A 15,752-nucleotide genomic window follows, 5' to 3' on the forward strand; every position below is an offset into this window, starting at 1 on the left:
CTGAACCACGGATCGTATGTGGGTATGGGACAGTCACACCTGTGGGCAGGCTGTTGGAAGTCTTGTGCCATAAGTCCCCCTAGAGCTGCCCCTAACCCAAGGACTAGCCATCCACCTTAGTATTTAACAACTATTAATACACACGCAGGCAACTTCCATTCTCCAGAAAAAGAGAATTACTGGACTTCTCTAGGCTTACCCTTCAAGGCCCTGTGATGAGCTAACCCAGCAGATCCATCTCCTTTCTCTGCTTCTCTGGAGGCGTGGGCTGTCGGGCAAGAACCATGGCTAGAAATGGGCCTTCAGGGCTGCAATTACCAGATCTGCTTTGTTTGATGAAACAATTGTTTGGCTACCGTGCTTCCAGCAGACATAACACATCCCTGGTGCAACGAGCTGGAGCACGAGGCAAAATTGGATCCATCAGCCAAAAGCACCAACTTCCCAGAGCTTGGGTGTGGAGACAACGGGAGAAGCAGGAAGAGAGCAGGTACAGCTTTCAGTCTGGGGTGGAGAAGAGGGAGCTTGTGATGTGTAAATGCAGTCAGTCAGCAATGAAGGCTGCAGACACATGTTGAGCCCACTGTAGTAAAGAGCAGGTATAGTTAGCAAAACAACGCTAAAGAGAGGAGCTAGAACAAAGGTCGCCTTGGACAAGTTACAAATTCACTAAGTGATTCCTGAAGAGGGAAGTCTCCCAGGTAACCCCTTCGTGCTAACTTGTTTCAAAGATCAGTGTGAATTTCAGACGATTGCTTTAGCTCCACAGAGGCAAACAGCTCTTCTCCACTCCTCCCTGCCTGTTTAAACTTACCCTACTGCCTGTGAAAAGTGCCCACCACCCTGCTAGGAGGAGGGAACCCTCTCTGCACAAAAAAGACACACCAGATGCAGGGTCTAGCTGTCCCTTCTCAATCCCCCGCCAGCGCACTGTTCCCCCAGCCTGGCAGGAGAGCCAAGTTCACTCCTCACAGACTGGCCAGCCCTTGCAGATGATCCCACGTCCAGCAACTCCACCACCAGAGTCACGTCACATGGGTCTCCACGTTTCCTCTAAGTTTTATTATTTATTGAACAGAAACAGACCAATACAAAGCAAATCCCCAGAGGCCCCACTGACTGTAGACACACAACACACACTGTACCGAAAAAGGGCTGCAAAAGCTTCCTGAGCAAATCAGCTGTTCACTGCCCTGGGCAAAGTAACTTGGTCAGAGAACCATAATGCCACCTGGCGGAGGAGGAGAGCATGACACCAACATACTTCCGGGAGGCACAGACTGCAAACTTTTCCCACCGTGTGACCACCTACTTCCCAGGAGAGACACAGAGTTTCTCTCCCAGCAGAGCAGATGCTAAGGAGATGCATGGTATCGGAGCCAGGGAACAACCGCAGGGAGATTCCACAGCTTGCAAGTGCTGCAGCGGATCTAGTAAGATTTGTAAGCCCTCCTCCCAGTCTTCGTGCTCATTGCTGCGGCCGTGCTGAAGACCGAGTGTCTACCGGTCAGATCGGATGCACAGCTACGGTCCTTTTCTGCTTGTACCCAGAGGAGGGACGGGGAGAGAGGCGTTGACTTGAGACTCCTTCAGCCCAGTAAAGAATTTCCCCTGCACCCGCTGCCTCCCCTTCCCAGCCGGAACGCAACTCCCTGGGATAGCTGGTTTACCCTTAAAGGAGTCTCCCTAGACAACTGTTTAGCCCACTGTGGCTGGGGGAGGGGTGGGCAGGCTCATGCCCACCGCCCCCTTGGGCTCCTGAGTTACCGGCTCATTAGAAGAGGTTCTGCCGCCCCTTTCAGAGTGACGGGCTATAGGCAGCGAGGGTCCCACTTCCCAGGCACTCCCCAGGACAGCCCTGCAGAGAGGGGCAGGGAGTGTCATGTCATGGGGATGCCTGGCCCAGACACACCAGGCCTGTGGTTTGGAAAGCTAAAGGGCTGCTCTACGTCCCTGCAGCAGCCTCTCTCCTCTAAGTCCAGCCAGGTCCTTTCCGCCCCTCACCTCCTCACGCGAGCCAGATGCCCATCTCCGTGCCTGCCCGCCCTTCCCTGTGCTGGGGCCTGTGGAGAGCATGCGGGGTGTTCCTCTGCCCCAGGTGCCCACAGCGACTCCCGGCCGTGCAGCCTTTCGGGGTAGGGCTGCACTGCAAGAAGACCCCCCCCCCCCTTGGGCTGCGGTAGCTGACTCGGGATTGCAGGGCTATAAAATCGCAGCGTTGCCGCTCACGTTCCGGCTGGAGTCGGAGCTTTGGGACCCCTTCCCCACATCAGGGGGTCTCAGAGCCCGGGCTCCAGCCTGAACATCTACACTGGTGTCCTACAGCCCACGAGCCTGCGTCAGCCGAGACAGGCCAACAGCAGGTGCTGTCCTGCAACGCAGCCAACGAGCTTCCGAATGTTCGCGGAGCAAGTGTGTGCCGGGAGGAAGGCTGAGGAGCCGCTCCCCAGCACGTACCCATCCTGGGCAGGAGGGCTCCGTGGTACCTCGAGGGCTCGCGTGGTTGTGCTGATGAGCATCAGAACGGGTGTGAGCAGAGAGTCAACGCGCTAGCCGCCAGCGAGCAAACCAGCGGCGTGCTGGCTCAATGAGTTCCCAAGTCCCTGGCTCTGGCAGTGGCTGTAGCTCTCACTCAGCTGAAGGAAGGGGAGGGGAATAGCACCTGAAGCCCCCTATCTCCCGCTTCTGAGAGGAGAGAGAAGTCACACTGCCCCCCGCAGTCCTCATGCCTGAGTCCCCGTCTCATGGCAGAGCAGCTCTGGCTGACTCCAGAGCAGTAGGGCTGGAGAGGGAATGTTTCCTGGAGTCTGTGGCCCTTCACGCTGCCATGCAGGGAACCTCACTGCTGAGCTTTCTTCTTGCTTTTCTGCTTCCAGATCTTGGACCAGCGGAACTTGTTCTTCATCTTGTTGGGGGCCTGGCTCTCGTGGGACGCATCTGCGGGTGAGGAGAGAGCACAGAGCATGAGCGCCCTTGTCCTTACCGCAGCAGCCCGTGTCCGCTACAACAGACAGTCCTTACCCAGCTTCTGGATCATGTCTGCCAGCACCTGATCCTCCTCTAGCTCCCTGGGAAGGGAGAGGACCGTGTTAGAGTCAGGCCCCAGGAATGCAGTGAGCCAGTACCCCACGCTCCCAGGAATGCAGTGAGCCAGTACCCCGTGCTCCCAGGAATGCAGTGAGCCAGTACCCCGCGCTCCCAGCAGGACAGGGGAAACTGCACAGCAAGCCACCGAGGGCTGCTCCTCGGCTCTGCCCAGTCGCTGTAGGTCGGGGGCGATGCCCTCAGCGGAGGGGCTCAGTGGCATTGCTTGCTCTCGCATGCTCCACCCCCCGGGTGCCCTCAGCACTGCCACCCGGCCCCACAGGCAGCCGCGAGTAGACAGAAATGGGCAGTTCTGTAACTGCCCAAGCCCCAGTGTGTCTGCGCACTCTGGGTGGCCGATGAAGCTGATAACACACGCTAGGGTGGGGTGGGGGGCTTGGCCAGGCTAGGGAAGGCCGCCTTTAGTCAGAGCCTGTGGAGCATAGGTCTAGGGCAGCAGGAGAGGTGGCTGCCAAAGGAGTCTACACAGGAACAAGGAGTAAGACAAGCACCAAATTGATCTTGCAGCTCTTCCCCGCGCAGCCGAGCAGCATGTGAGTGTTTCACGGCCAACCACCAGCCACGGGGAGTGGGGTGCAGGCGGTAAGGCCTACACAGGGCAGCTCTTCTGCACAGCGCGGGGCTTCCCTCAGCTCTAGTGTCTGCCCATGACCCAACCTCCATCACCCCCTTACAAGAGGGGTTCTCAGAAAGCTCCAGGCAGATGCTCTTCCTCGGTCCTTGCAGCCTCAATCCCAACATGAACTTTTTAACCTTCAGACCCTGTTTGGCAGGGAATGGAGAGCAGTGGGATACAAGCAGACTCCATCTCGCCTCCCCTCCGCCCCAGGTCCTGTACCTGAGTCTGTCCTCATCCAGGCATTCCACGATATCGTTTCGGTCATTGACTATGTTCACGTACGAGTCCAGCAGCTCCTGCTCCCGCATCCTCTCCATGCGCGTCTTCTGCTCATCTGTGCAGCACAAGAAGAACCGGTCACAGCAACACTGTGCTACACTGCTGACATGTTTGTGGTGCCAGACACCCTGCCTCTCCTCACAAACCTCCCCCGCCCAGCACTGCTCTCTCCCTGGTCTGGGTTAGGTGGACCGGAGACCAGGTGAGCCTTCTGCAGAGGAGAATCCCAGCAAGATGCAGAGACAAGGACTCTGCAGAGACAGGGCCGGGTCAGAGCACCTCCCTTGGAGGATGGCAGCCGACTGCCTCACTTACCTGGTTTGCTCATTAGGTGCCGCAACTCACTCTCGATATTCCACTGCTTCTCCTCCAGCTTCTGCTGTTTCGATCTGCGGGATGCCAGACGGGCAATAGGTGATTCCCCTGCCTCATCCCAAAGCAGGGCCCACACAGGTCGCTTTGGAGCTGGGGGTGGGAAGCTGCTCTCCGAACTCCCTGGCAGGACTCAGGAGAGGACCCAGCCAGGGCAAGAGGGAGTCCTGGGCTGCCCCCTATCACTCTGTCTCCTCACACCCAGATGTGGGGCTAGAGGGGGCCATCAACCTTTGCCACTTGTGAGGGACCCCTGCCTCTCAGCACCCCAGCATGGTTCTGACAGCTGAGGTCTCATCACCATAGTAGAAGCAAATACCCCCCAGCTAATACCGTCCAGCCTTGCTTGCACCTCCCCACCTGTCAGTTTGACACCCCTTCTCCAACCCCCACACTGCCGAGGTCACCTCACTGTTTGTGGGCAGGGGAGGCTGCCAGGCACTCACTTGTACATCAGCTCTGACTCCAGTCTCAGCAGCAGCTGTTTCTCGTGGATCAGTTTGAACCAATCCACCATGAGAGCATCCTCTGAGTCATCTACAGACAAGACAAAAAATACGTCCATTCCCAATGCACCGCGATTACAAGAGCCAGCAGCGGCTGCCCAGCTAGGACAGCTCAGGATAACCTACACTAGTCACAGGTACAAGCTTGGTATCCCTCCCATCACAGGTAGCTCGCTACTACGCAGGGTACGGATGATGAGCATCAGGGGCAGATACAAGTAAACTGGCCAAGGACTTCTCTTCTCATAGGCTGCCCACCTCACCTTCCATGCAATCTGCCAACCTGTGCCAACCTGAACAAGGCTATTGAGTATTTTGCCCAAGACTGTCCCTGGTGACAAAGTCCATGACCTGAATTCCCTCAGGCAGGTCAGCTGCAGCCTTTCAGTTCCTGAACTTCCCTGACCCGCCGCCACTTGGCAATAGAGCAGCAAGTTCCTGGAAGAGCACGTCAGGAAATGGACAGAGCCAGCTGGAAGTTCTCCACCACGTTTTATCAGGCCTCACGCGTACGCCAGCTCAGGGACCGTACTAGGGATGTACAATCCCAGTTAATCAGTTAACTGGTTAAAAGTCCAGTTAAACATTAGGTTAACTGACTAAAGCGGGATCCCAATAGAGCAGCTCCCAACTCACGGGGCTCCTACCCCCAGTCCTGCCTTGGCACTGGCTTTGCTGGTGCCCAGCCCTGCACTGCTGCGGAGGAGAACAGGCTCTGTCCGCAACAAGCCCCCCACAGGGCAGGCACAGCCCCCTGCCCATGGCAGGCAGGGAGCTGCTCCAGCCACCATGGGTTACTAGTTAACTGGTTACCCATTCACATCCCTAGACCCTACACACTACGTGAGCTGCTAGGATCAAAGCCACCACGCCCTGTAGATGGGACACTGACCATGGGATTCGAGACTCATCCTTCCCGACTCTAGTAGAGAGGATCTTTCTGGCCTCCCTTACCTCCCTCACAGTCACGCAGATGCTTCTCCAGATCAACTCCTTTGAGCTCCAGCTCATCCAGCTGCTTTTCGATCTCTCGCACCTTCTCCTGGATTTCTTCCTCAGGGATGTAGTCTGGCTGGAGCTAAGGGACAAAGTCACAGAGGAGTTACGACCTGCTTCTCACATACCCGCCCTGACACCCTGGGTGGAGCAACAAAAGGAGACCGGCTGGAATGGACCATCTCCCCCTGGGGCCACATCATGGAGGCACCAAACCCAGAGAAGATGGGGAGCTGGGAATTCACAACAGAATGGGCCATGCTAGGAAGTCGTCACAGCATTCCACGGCACAGCAGCAACGTCTGCCAGTCCTGGTGCAGCCCTCCCGCCTCATCCGTAACACAGCCTGTGCCAGCAGCCTAACATTTCTTACAGGCACTGTCCCATTGCTACCCAGCTCTCTGCCGGCTTTTAAATATCTCCCTGCTGGCTTTTGCCACAGCTCAGCCAGCGTTTGCCAGAGCACCAGGATGCACCCGCTTACTTTCACCTCCGGCCTGTGCTGGAAGGTCTCAGCCGTATCAGGGCAATGAAGCAAGCACCTGGCTGCTGCCAAGAGGAGTCCCTCTCAGCTGAGGTGAATTACACCACTCGCTTCATGGCCATGTCCTATATTGCAGCCACCACCCTCCTGCTGTTTAGAGAGAATCCTGCTTCTTCCCCCCAATTCCCTCTGCTCCCCTTTTCTGAGGTTTCACATTAACCCCCTGCAGCGGAGGCACGGAGGTCGTGTCAGCAGAGAGGAGCAGGGTGCCCCAGACTGAACTGAGCCATACGGGGCTGTCTCTGGGGAAAGTCTTCATGACCGCCTTGCTTTGCCTCTCCCATCGCCAGCCATACCTTGCTCGGGGATGCCACTTCATTGCTCACAGGGCGCTGGAAGATTTTTGGAGCCAGTGGTTTACCTAGAAATTAAAAAAAAAAGATCACCCAGGATATCACCTCTGCAGAGTAACTACTAGGGGATTAGAGAAAGACAAGGTAGGAGAAGTAATAACTTTCATTGGACTCACTTCGGTCTGTCCCATAAATGAAATTAACTCACCCTCCTTGTGTCTCATCCTTAGAGCCCTGCAAATCCACTTTATAGCCACGCATGGGGATGAGAATATCTCCCCCTCATTTTTGCAGGTATGGATGCGGCTGCAGATACAAATTTTGTATCTGCGCGGGGCTCTGCTTATCCTGGGACCAGCACAGCAATGCTGCAAACAGCTGTGGATCTGAGACTAGAGCAGATCCCGTTCCATCCAAAAGAGGGCAGCGACGACACACACACTTCAGCCAGGACCGTGCGGAAGCCGCCTCTTACTACTGTCCAGACTCTGCTGGGGTCATTCCTTTCTCTACGCAGGAATCCACAAGCCCTCTACTAATTCACTGGCCTGTCAACTCCTCCTCCACTGCAGCACACTCCCTCGGGAGCCACTAGACACCCAATCAACCTGGGCTGGCTGCAAAGGGACCAGGAGAGCCCTGATCCAGAAGTTTATGAAAGCACCGTGGTGGCAAAGGCGCCAAAGTCAGCCCTAAACAAAAATTTTCCCTCAGCCTTGAAAAGTCCCCAGACTATTTATAGTGACAAAGAGTTAACATCAGCCCCTTAAGAGCTGGGCTCTCGCTATGGGAGATCTCTGTCACGCAAGTGTCACTTTAACCAACTTACTGGCATTGAACAAAGGAAACAAAACCCAGATGAGCACATGCACTTAGAAGATGCCCAGAGACTGGGAGGGCAGAGATGACCCAGTGGTTAGGGCACTAACGTGCTACTCAGGAGACCTGTGTACCATTCCCTGCATGACCCTGGACAAGTCATTTGGGTTTGTTTACCCAGCAAGATCCCTCCAGCAGCCAGGATCTACAGACTCGGCTCACACTATAGTGCTAACAATACCTGTGTAGACCTTCAAGCATGGCTGTGTATCCCATCCCACAGCCAGAGCCTGACCACTCACACAGCTCTAGCACAAGTCTGTGTCTCTAGACCCAGCTCTGACACTCATCCCCAATAGGGTTTGCTCTTGTCTCTCTGTGCCTCAGTTTCCCATTTGTCAACTGGGGATAATACCTCACAAGATAAATCCACTGACAATGGTGAGGCACTCTGTGGTGCTAGGTGACATATAAATACCAAACCAGACAGTGCATGCACAAGAGGGCCATGGTGCTAGAAAGGCAGAGTGACCTATAAAAAACACCATGCCCAGGAGTCAGGGGAGAGTGCAAATACAGCAGGAACAATAAAATAGTTTGGGGAGGGGGCCATCAATATTCCCTCTGAGCTCTTCCATTTACATGAGGATTTTTCCCCCATTCGTGTGCAGAATAAATTTTGTTATGTGCACCAAGGCAAGTGTGAATGTGCACCACAAGCAGAAACAGAACACCTAGCTGTGGGCACTCTGCTAACCAGCTGGGTGGCATTTGAATCTCACCAGAGTAGCTGCACAAGTGCCCAGCTTACAGAAAACACTGAGGGGGAGGAGGAGTACCTAAGAGCTGCTGGCAGCCACAGAGCCTTTTACTGGAGTACCAAACACACAGGCCTGAGACCACAAAGCTAGGAAGGAGCTCATGGGCAGCTCTCAGCACAGCCCGATCCTCAGCTCAGAGAGTTTCCTGGCTTTACTGCTTCTTCGGAAGAAAGCAGTGACTGACCCTCTGCTATCTCTGCTAAACCACCGAACGGCACTCTGACGCAGCCTTGTATCGGGCTGCCTCCCCCTCTGCGCTGCCTCAGACGTAGCCCTATAGGAAGGTTCCTGCTGTGAGGAATGTCCAGCCTGACAGTGGCCCTCCACAAATGAGGTGAGCTAGCTTAGTGAGAAAGCCATCTCCCAAAGAGCCCCTGCACCCAGGTGCTCCCTTTGTGCAGCCTCTGCAGCGCCTCCCGTTGAGGGGCAGAGCTTGGAGCCTGCTGCAGGTCACAGGGAGACACAGCACCCGGTTAGCTTGGCTTGCTAATCCTACCGCATGCTTAAGGTAATCTTCCTCCCCAGGATCCCAAAGCACATTCATTCAGGGGCACAATCTATGATGCAAGGTTTATGTCCATGTCACGGACAGGGAAACTGAGGCAGGGGAAGTTAAATGATGGCCCACAGAGAGTTAGTGGCAACACAGGAACGAGAGCCCGGGAATTCGGACTCTTCGCCCCTGGCTCTAATTATTAGGGAAAACATTGCCTACAACAAAGGAGCTGGTATTATCTAGTACCAACCACAGAATGGGCACCTATGAAAATGGGAGAGACATACAAGGTTAGTGAAGGGATAATAAAGTTAGCACTTGTGACCAGTCAGCTCTCTCTCCGTACTGAGCGATTCGGAAGCTCTAAAGGGACCCTTTTTCTAGCCTCTAGCAAGGGGGCTTGAACCTCTTCCCTAATTCATAGCTCAGAACAATGGAAAAGGAGCGTGACAAGTGGTGCAGAGGAAAATGCCATTGGCCGTTTTGAAAGAATATCATGTTGCTTGGCCTATGCAGGGCCAGTCCTGAGACTAGTCAGGAAGCTACTGAAAGGCAGCTCCTCATCCTGGGTGTCCGTGCAAGCTCAGAAAGGCCACTTCCTGAGGAAGCAGCCAGGGGTTACTGGGCTCCAAACCAGAGTAAAAGGGTGGGCGTTAATGGATTGTGATGTGGAGGTTAGACTAGATGCGCTCTGATGGTCCTTTCTAGTGTCAGCCTCTGTGACTGAAATGTGTTGCATAGGTAAATGAGGGGAATGGGTTAGGAAAGTGGGAGCAATGGCTAAGAAAAGCTAAAATAGGTGGGCTCCCGTCTACACTGGACAAAATCAGTGTGTTCAAAGAGCTGACGTGTTAAAATCCTAATAAAAAACAGGGCGGTTACAGTTTTAATGCATGACAGCCAGAGAGGTCAAACCTGAACTGGGGTTTTACCTCAACCAGCTACTACGTGCTAAAGGATTTGACTGGCTTAGGGAGCACAAGCTAGCTAGCATGTCAGACACACAGCTTTTTCCCTAGTGAAGACAAGGCTGTGGAGACAGGTTTGAGAGCAGAGATCTCTGGGTACAGCAAAGAATTCGTCTCTCACCTGCAAGCGCGGCTGACAGACAGCCCTGGGCATGCTCAGAGGAGAAAACTGTTTTCTAGAGATGTAAAAGAAAGGCTCTTACCTGGAGCAGACACCTGGTTTGTCGGGCCTGACTCCTCCTCTCCACATTTTCTCCAGTCACTGCTAAGACTCTTGTTAGGGATCAGTTTCTTCTTTTGAGGCAGCGCAGCAGATGGAGCTAAATTAAAGAGCGCAGACACGGTTCTGGGGGTGAAAGGCACCAGGCTTCAACCCTCAACCAGCAAGACTAGCCAGTCACCTTCAATTACCATCTCTAAACTCAAACTAAACCCTACTGGCACCTTCACTCTAACGCCACCTCAGAGCAACAGCAAACCTACAGCGCTACATACACGTTGACCTTTTCTTTTCATTAGCAGGATCCCTACGAGGCAGTGTCAGCTCTGCACACCCAGGCTTGGCTTTGGAATAATGGCCCCGCGCCAGATGCTACACAGATGGGCATGTCAACCAGTCACTAGACTGCAAAGCCATGAATGCCAAACCCGCTGGGGTACTTGAATTAGGTCCTGGAGGGCTGTTCCTTGACAGTCATGAGAGATTATAGTTAAACCCCAACTTCTCACCACCACTTCCCATCCTCCAAAAACGTTGAGCCCTAAAAACTAGGGATGTAAATGGTCAACCAGTAGGGGATGGAACAGCTTCCCACTGTCCCCAGCAGGGGGCTGCTCTAGCCCCATGGGGCCTGCCAGAGCAGCTCCTGTCCGTGGTGGGCCCGGCCCAACTCCCCCCACAAAAGGTTACACCAGGCCTGGGAAAAATATGGCCCACAGGCTGCATCTGGCCCACCAAGCTGCTGGATCTAGCCCGTGGAGGCAGTAGGGAGCCCCAGGCAAGCTCCCCTGCTTGCCTCACACCTCACTCAGAAACGTGGCTGCTGGGCCTCATTTCTGTTTCAAAACTGGAGGGGGGGAAGCTTCAGGAGCTGCCCCCACCCCAGCACAATCCCATTGGCTGGTTTCTAGTCAGAAACTGGCCAATGGGAGCTGCCTGTTTGAATAACAGGCAACCAAGAAGAACCATGCCCCCTCTCCTCGGCTCAGTTATCCACACATGCACATGGCTGTGCAGTCCGTGCAGGGCAGGCAGGCAGAGAGAGAAATGTTTTAAGCTCTGCAGGCAGGCAGGCTGGTTGGACTGCTGGCTGGTAAGTCTCCTGGCCAAGGCCTGCCTCTGGCACCCCAGCCCCTCCATTCCCCAACCCTCTGCCCCCCTCTTGCACCCATACCCCCTCCCAGATCTGGCATCCCAATCTCCTGCCCAAGATCACAATCCCCTCGTACTTTAGGTCACATCCCAAGCCCCTGCACTCCAGTCCCCTGCTCTAAGTCAAAACTGCCTCCTTCACCCAAACTCCCTCTCAGACTTCAGTCTCCCTCCTGGAAGAGTGCAGGTAATGGCCCCCCACCAAAAATTATTGCCCACTTCTGGGTTACACGCTGGCTCCCTGGGAGTGAGGAAGAGCAGCAGCTCCTGCCAGCCCTGCAACCAGGGAGACTTTGCAGTATAAAGCTTAGTTAAACTTTATTGTACAGAGCCTACTAGGATTGCTAGGAGTTTTAACAAATTACACAGTTACATTTTCAAAAGAATTTTTACATCCCTACTAAAAACACACCTGAAACCTCAACTTTCATTCATTTGAATCCCAGCCCTGAACACTGGCTGGAGAAAGGACGCAGAGTGAGAGCTACACAGTCTATCCAAGAGGCAGTCACCAAAACAAGCTAAGAGGAGGCCATACTATGAAAGCTGTGAAACAGAGAATGTCGCCCAAGAACCAGTTCTCCTTTCTCCACCTACCCGCCAACTCCAGGTGAAACAATGCAAATGCACACTCACCCCCTAATAAAAAAATAATCAAAAAAGGGGGCCTGGGGATTTTACAAGCAATTTTTCTTTTCTGTGGACAATTTTCAAAATTTCACATTTTCTACGCCCAAAGCCCTGCCAATTACTTACCGAAATTTGCACTGATTTTTTTTTTAATGAAAAGCTTTAAATTGGTCCTACCAGCACGTCAAACCAAGCCCACCTCTTGCCATGCTCGCCGAGTAGCGCAGAACAGCCTATAGCTGAGAGCAGGCAGATATGCCCCTGTGTGCCAACAGGTGTGGAAAGGAGGCTGCTTCTGAGGAAACAGGGGAGCCAAAGAAGGGGAGAAAACCAGACACTACAGAGGAGGAAGAAAGAGAAGGGAGCTCAAGGATGAAGAGAAAATAGAAAACAAGTTTAAAAGGACAGGATTACACCCGGATTGGAGGGAGCGGTGTGTGTGCGCGCGTGTGTGTGTCTGTCTGTCACATACAGACCCAGTGAGGTCTCTCACAAACAGGGTATAGCCACACTGCAATCAGCAGTAAGCTCTGGCAGGGACCCTGTGCTAGCTTTTGTCGAGCTTGCATGGCTAAAACTAGCAGTGAAGGAGCAGTGGCCCGGATGCCAGCAGGGGCTGGGTGCATGCACCTCCCCAGCAGTCCAGACAGCCTGCACTGAAGTCTGCCTCTCTTTGTTCGCATCCCTACATTTAAGCCCTGCCAGCTAGATGAAAGCTGGCGAAGCTCTCTCTCCCCAAGCTGCAATGCAGACAAACCCACAGTGTGACGGGCAGCAGGCATTTCTTCTTCTTCTATCCCACCCCACCACAGACTTCAAAAAACAACGTGGCACATTTGTGGACAACATTTGAACACCGCACCCCTCCCGCCCCAAATAAAAACCCAGCCAGACTAGAATCCAGATCCCTTGGCATGTGCAAAGGGAGGGCATGAGATGAGATGGCAACTAATCCATCACGAACAAACTAGGATGAGGCTTTGCCAGGGGAAATGTGACAAGTCAAAACTGTCCATGCCAAGGGTGTGGGGAATGGGCTAGCGAACCATTAGCAAACCGTGGGAGGTCCCGCCAGTATGCGGCACCCTGCCCTATTCTGCTGTGCTGACTGTGAGGATACATAAAAGTGCTGGTCTCACACAGCGACAACAGAATGGTGCCTGTGCTTCAATTTCCAGCCGAGGCACCGGGGTAGCACTTTGGGAGCCACCTTCCCTCCACTGGTGGATTTTTAGAAGTACATACATTTCTAGGGAGTCCATGCTCCCTGGTCTCATGTGTTCCATGCACCCCTCCATATTTTCAAGCCCCTGGTCAGCAAGATAGGGAAGGAAGGGGAGTGACAGCGCAGCAGAGGGAATACCAAGAGATCCTGTCTCTTGAGGATAGAGGGGAAAGCCAGCACCACTGGGGGAGTCTTCTTCAGTGCACCAGCAGACTAACCGGAAGCAGCTGCCATGCCCCAGCTCCGTACTAGCCCCGTAGCCAGCCAGAGCAGCTAGGACTTTAGCGCCAACATGAAAGTGATTCCAAAGCCAAGGGCAGAACTCCCATGAACACAGTGAAAAACCAACCCCCTCAGCAAAAAGTTGCACCTGGACCTGAGCCTGAGAAAAGCCCTGGGACGATGACGTGATGACGCCAGTGGCTGAGTGGCCTAGTTATCTCAGGCATCCAATTATACACCTAGAGAGCAGCAGAAGTCTTGCCTCCCACCAGCTAGGGGAGAGCGAGGTTACATGAGAACTGGCTCGTCTTCCACAGGTGAGGCTGCTCCTGCCAAGTGAAGACTGGGACCCCTTGGGGACCCAGCCTAAGGTAGAGGAGGGGAAACACTGTTTTGAATTCTCCCCATTGAATTTCTGGAATCCAGCACTCTTGCTGTCACCAACCTAGCATGCCACGCTCCTGGGCAGCTGGAGAAATGGTGAGCAAAGCTCCCTCCCTAGTAAGCTTATAAGCCATCTTACCAGTGTTCTTATTTGCTGGCAAGGCAATGGATGAAGGTGACTTCTCCTGTGTGGGGTTCAGGGCTGTGTTGCTGGGCACTTTGGCACTGTCCATAGGTTTCTTAGGACCACCCTGGTTGGAGTCTCTGCCAGGGAAAAAGATACAACTTAGAAAGTTATATACATGCAGGGGGTTGGACCTCAGCGAAGCTCTTGACTCCATCATCTGTGATCTTCCCCAGAAACAAGGCCCAGGACTTTCAAAGCAGCCAGACAAAAGATTCACCCATTCCAGGTGCAGTGAGTTGGAATGAGTTCTCCTGCCTCTCAGCCCTGCCCTTAGAAAGCCAAAAGCCAAGCAGCAAAACCCACGCTGTCACAGTCAGGGTTTAAAAATGAAAGTGTTTCATGTCAGAGTTCAGGTCTCAGACATTCAAGCTTCCGACTGCATGGCAGCGCTAAAACGTTCACATGCTCGCATATGCTCAGCACTGGCAGCTGCTAACTCTGGGACACTCACTTGTTGGCTGCTGGCTTCAACATGGATCGCCAACCTTCTGGGCTCTCTAACTTCTCTTTGGTGGCATTCACTCCTCCTGCTGGAATAGAAACAGCAAGTAAAGAAATCTACACTTGACCCAGCCAGCTGACCTGCTCCAAGCCGGATCCCTCCCTTTGCAAACCCAGACTAAGGGAATTTCAAGCTGTTTGTGGCTCTTAGGATATGCTAACCCCTAATTTGGTGACTGTGATGTGATAAACCCAGGACAAGACCACACAGATGGAGATTAAACTTGATGCTCTTGTTCCTTTTTCATTCAATTCCAGCTGCCCATTCTCTCTCCCTCCCCCTCGGATGAGACATGACCTGTACAACATATAAAACCTCAAAGGATCCCAAAGCACTTCAAAACCTATATAGAAACCTCCCATCCATGCAGAAATTCAGCCAGATGGGAGATTAACTGGGGGAGTTGTTTAACATCTTACAGCAACAATGACTACTTAAAAGCTGAATGTGGAAAATATGGTCTCACAGTTGAAACTTCAAGAGAAACCAGATGCAGGGAGCACACAGATACCCAAGACATGAGCATCAAAAGACAGCTAACTTTTCCAAAGACAGACATAATCATAAGGGGTCAGGCTATTAATGTCATGTTTCATCCAGAGGACGATGCCTGCAGAAGAACTGTGCTTAAGACACCAAGCTTAGTTGCTGATTCTGTGTTGGTGCCATCTTTTAGATCCCAGAATCTTTACAAGTGTTCCTAGGAGGCCTCCAGTGTCCACTTAACTTGTGACACCTGACAAAAATCACAAACTAGTGTTGTAGGGCAGCTGGGACACTCCAGACTTCATGACATGACTCCTCAGTGAGACAGACTTCTCCACAGGCCTGCCCTGGAGGGACATCACAATTACAGTTCTCCTGGGACTGATGAGTCCATGTTGTGCTCTCTGCCCCAGAGATTGGACAGTTTTAGTGTGGGTTACCGACTGGTACAGATGAAAATGCCAGGCTTGCTGGCCATTTATTTTTTAGATCTCAAAAAGCAGGGCTTTGAAGGTGCCAGAAATGTGAAAGGTAAAAATTTGAAGGACATCATGTAACACTATAACCTAACCCTCAGAACCATGTTAACCGGGTTTTTAAAATAATAATAATAATAATTAAAAAATCATCGCTCTCACCTCTGGCATCCTTCGGGTCAGGTTTACACACTGTGCTGGCAGATCTGGGGATGGTTGGGCCCTTCTCTCTGTTCTGCGTGACAGTCGAAATTCCTAACTTGCTTCCTGGATGTTTGGGTGAAGGTTCATGGATAGTTACCGGTGTCCATGCAGCAGGCCCTGGTTTTTCTATATGACCTGGTTTATTGGACTGTGTTTTGTGATCGGGGCTCTGCCTAGGGGAGATAGTGAGAGAAAAGCCGTGAAAGTGAACAGGAAGAGTCTTGTGCAGGACCGTCAATGGGGGGA

At 53.1% G+C, this 15,752-nt stretch overlaps 1 protein-coding gene across 4 annotated transcripts in view; it reads right to left on the bottom strand.

Annotated features, from left to right (window-relative positions):
- Positions 1–1,041: 1,041 nt before the first annotated feature.
- MICALL2 (MICAL like 2) overlaps positions 1,042–15,752 on the bottom strand; it is a 41,274-nt gene continuing 26,563 nt past the window's right edge. For 2 of the 4 annotated variants that reach the window (XM_075899568.2, XM_075899570.2), the window contains 11 exons: positions 15,465–15,679; positions 14,290–14,365; positions 13,791–13,915; positions 10,022–10,138; positions 6,718–6,782; positions 5,836–5,959; positions 4,822–4,912; positions 4,319–4,392; positions 3,944–4,058; positions 3,022–3,068; positions 1,042–2,937 (listed from right to left, as the gene is read on the bottom strand). In XM_075899568.2, the coding sequence (XP_075755683.2) occupies positions 2,840–2,937; positions 3,022–3,068; positions 3,944–4,058; positions 4,319–4,392; positions 4,822–4,912; positions 5,836–5,959; positions 6,718–6,782; positions 10,022–10,138; positions 13,791–13,915; positions 14,290–14,365; positions 15,465–15,679 (1,147 nt within the window). In that variant the 3' untranslated portion in view covers positions 1,042–2,839. Of the gene's footprint in view, positions 2,938–3,021; positions 3,069–3,943; positions 4,059–4,318; positions 4,393–4,821; positions 4,913–5,835; positions 5,960–6,717; positions 6,783–10,021; positions 10,139–13,790; positions 13,916–14,289; positions 14,369–15,464; positions 15,680–15,752 lie in introns of all 4 variants that reach the window. The other 2 variants (XM_075899567.2, XM_075899569.2) reach the window with 1 other exon arrangement.

This window comes from Pelodiscus sinensis, chromosome 15 (assembly GCF_052426305.1).
Source record: "Pelodiscus sinensis isolate ZL-2025 chromosome 15, ASM5242630v1, whole genome shotgun sequence".
Lineage (NCBI taxonomy): Eukaryota > Metazoa > Chordata > Testudines > Trionychidae > Pelodiscus > Pelodiscus sinensis.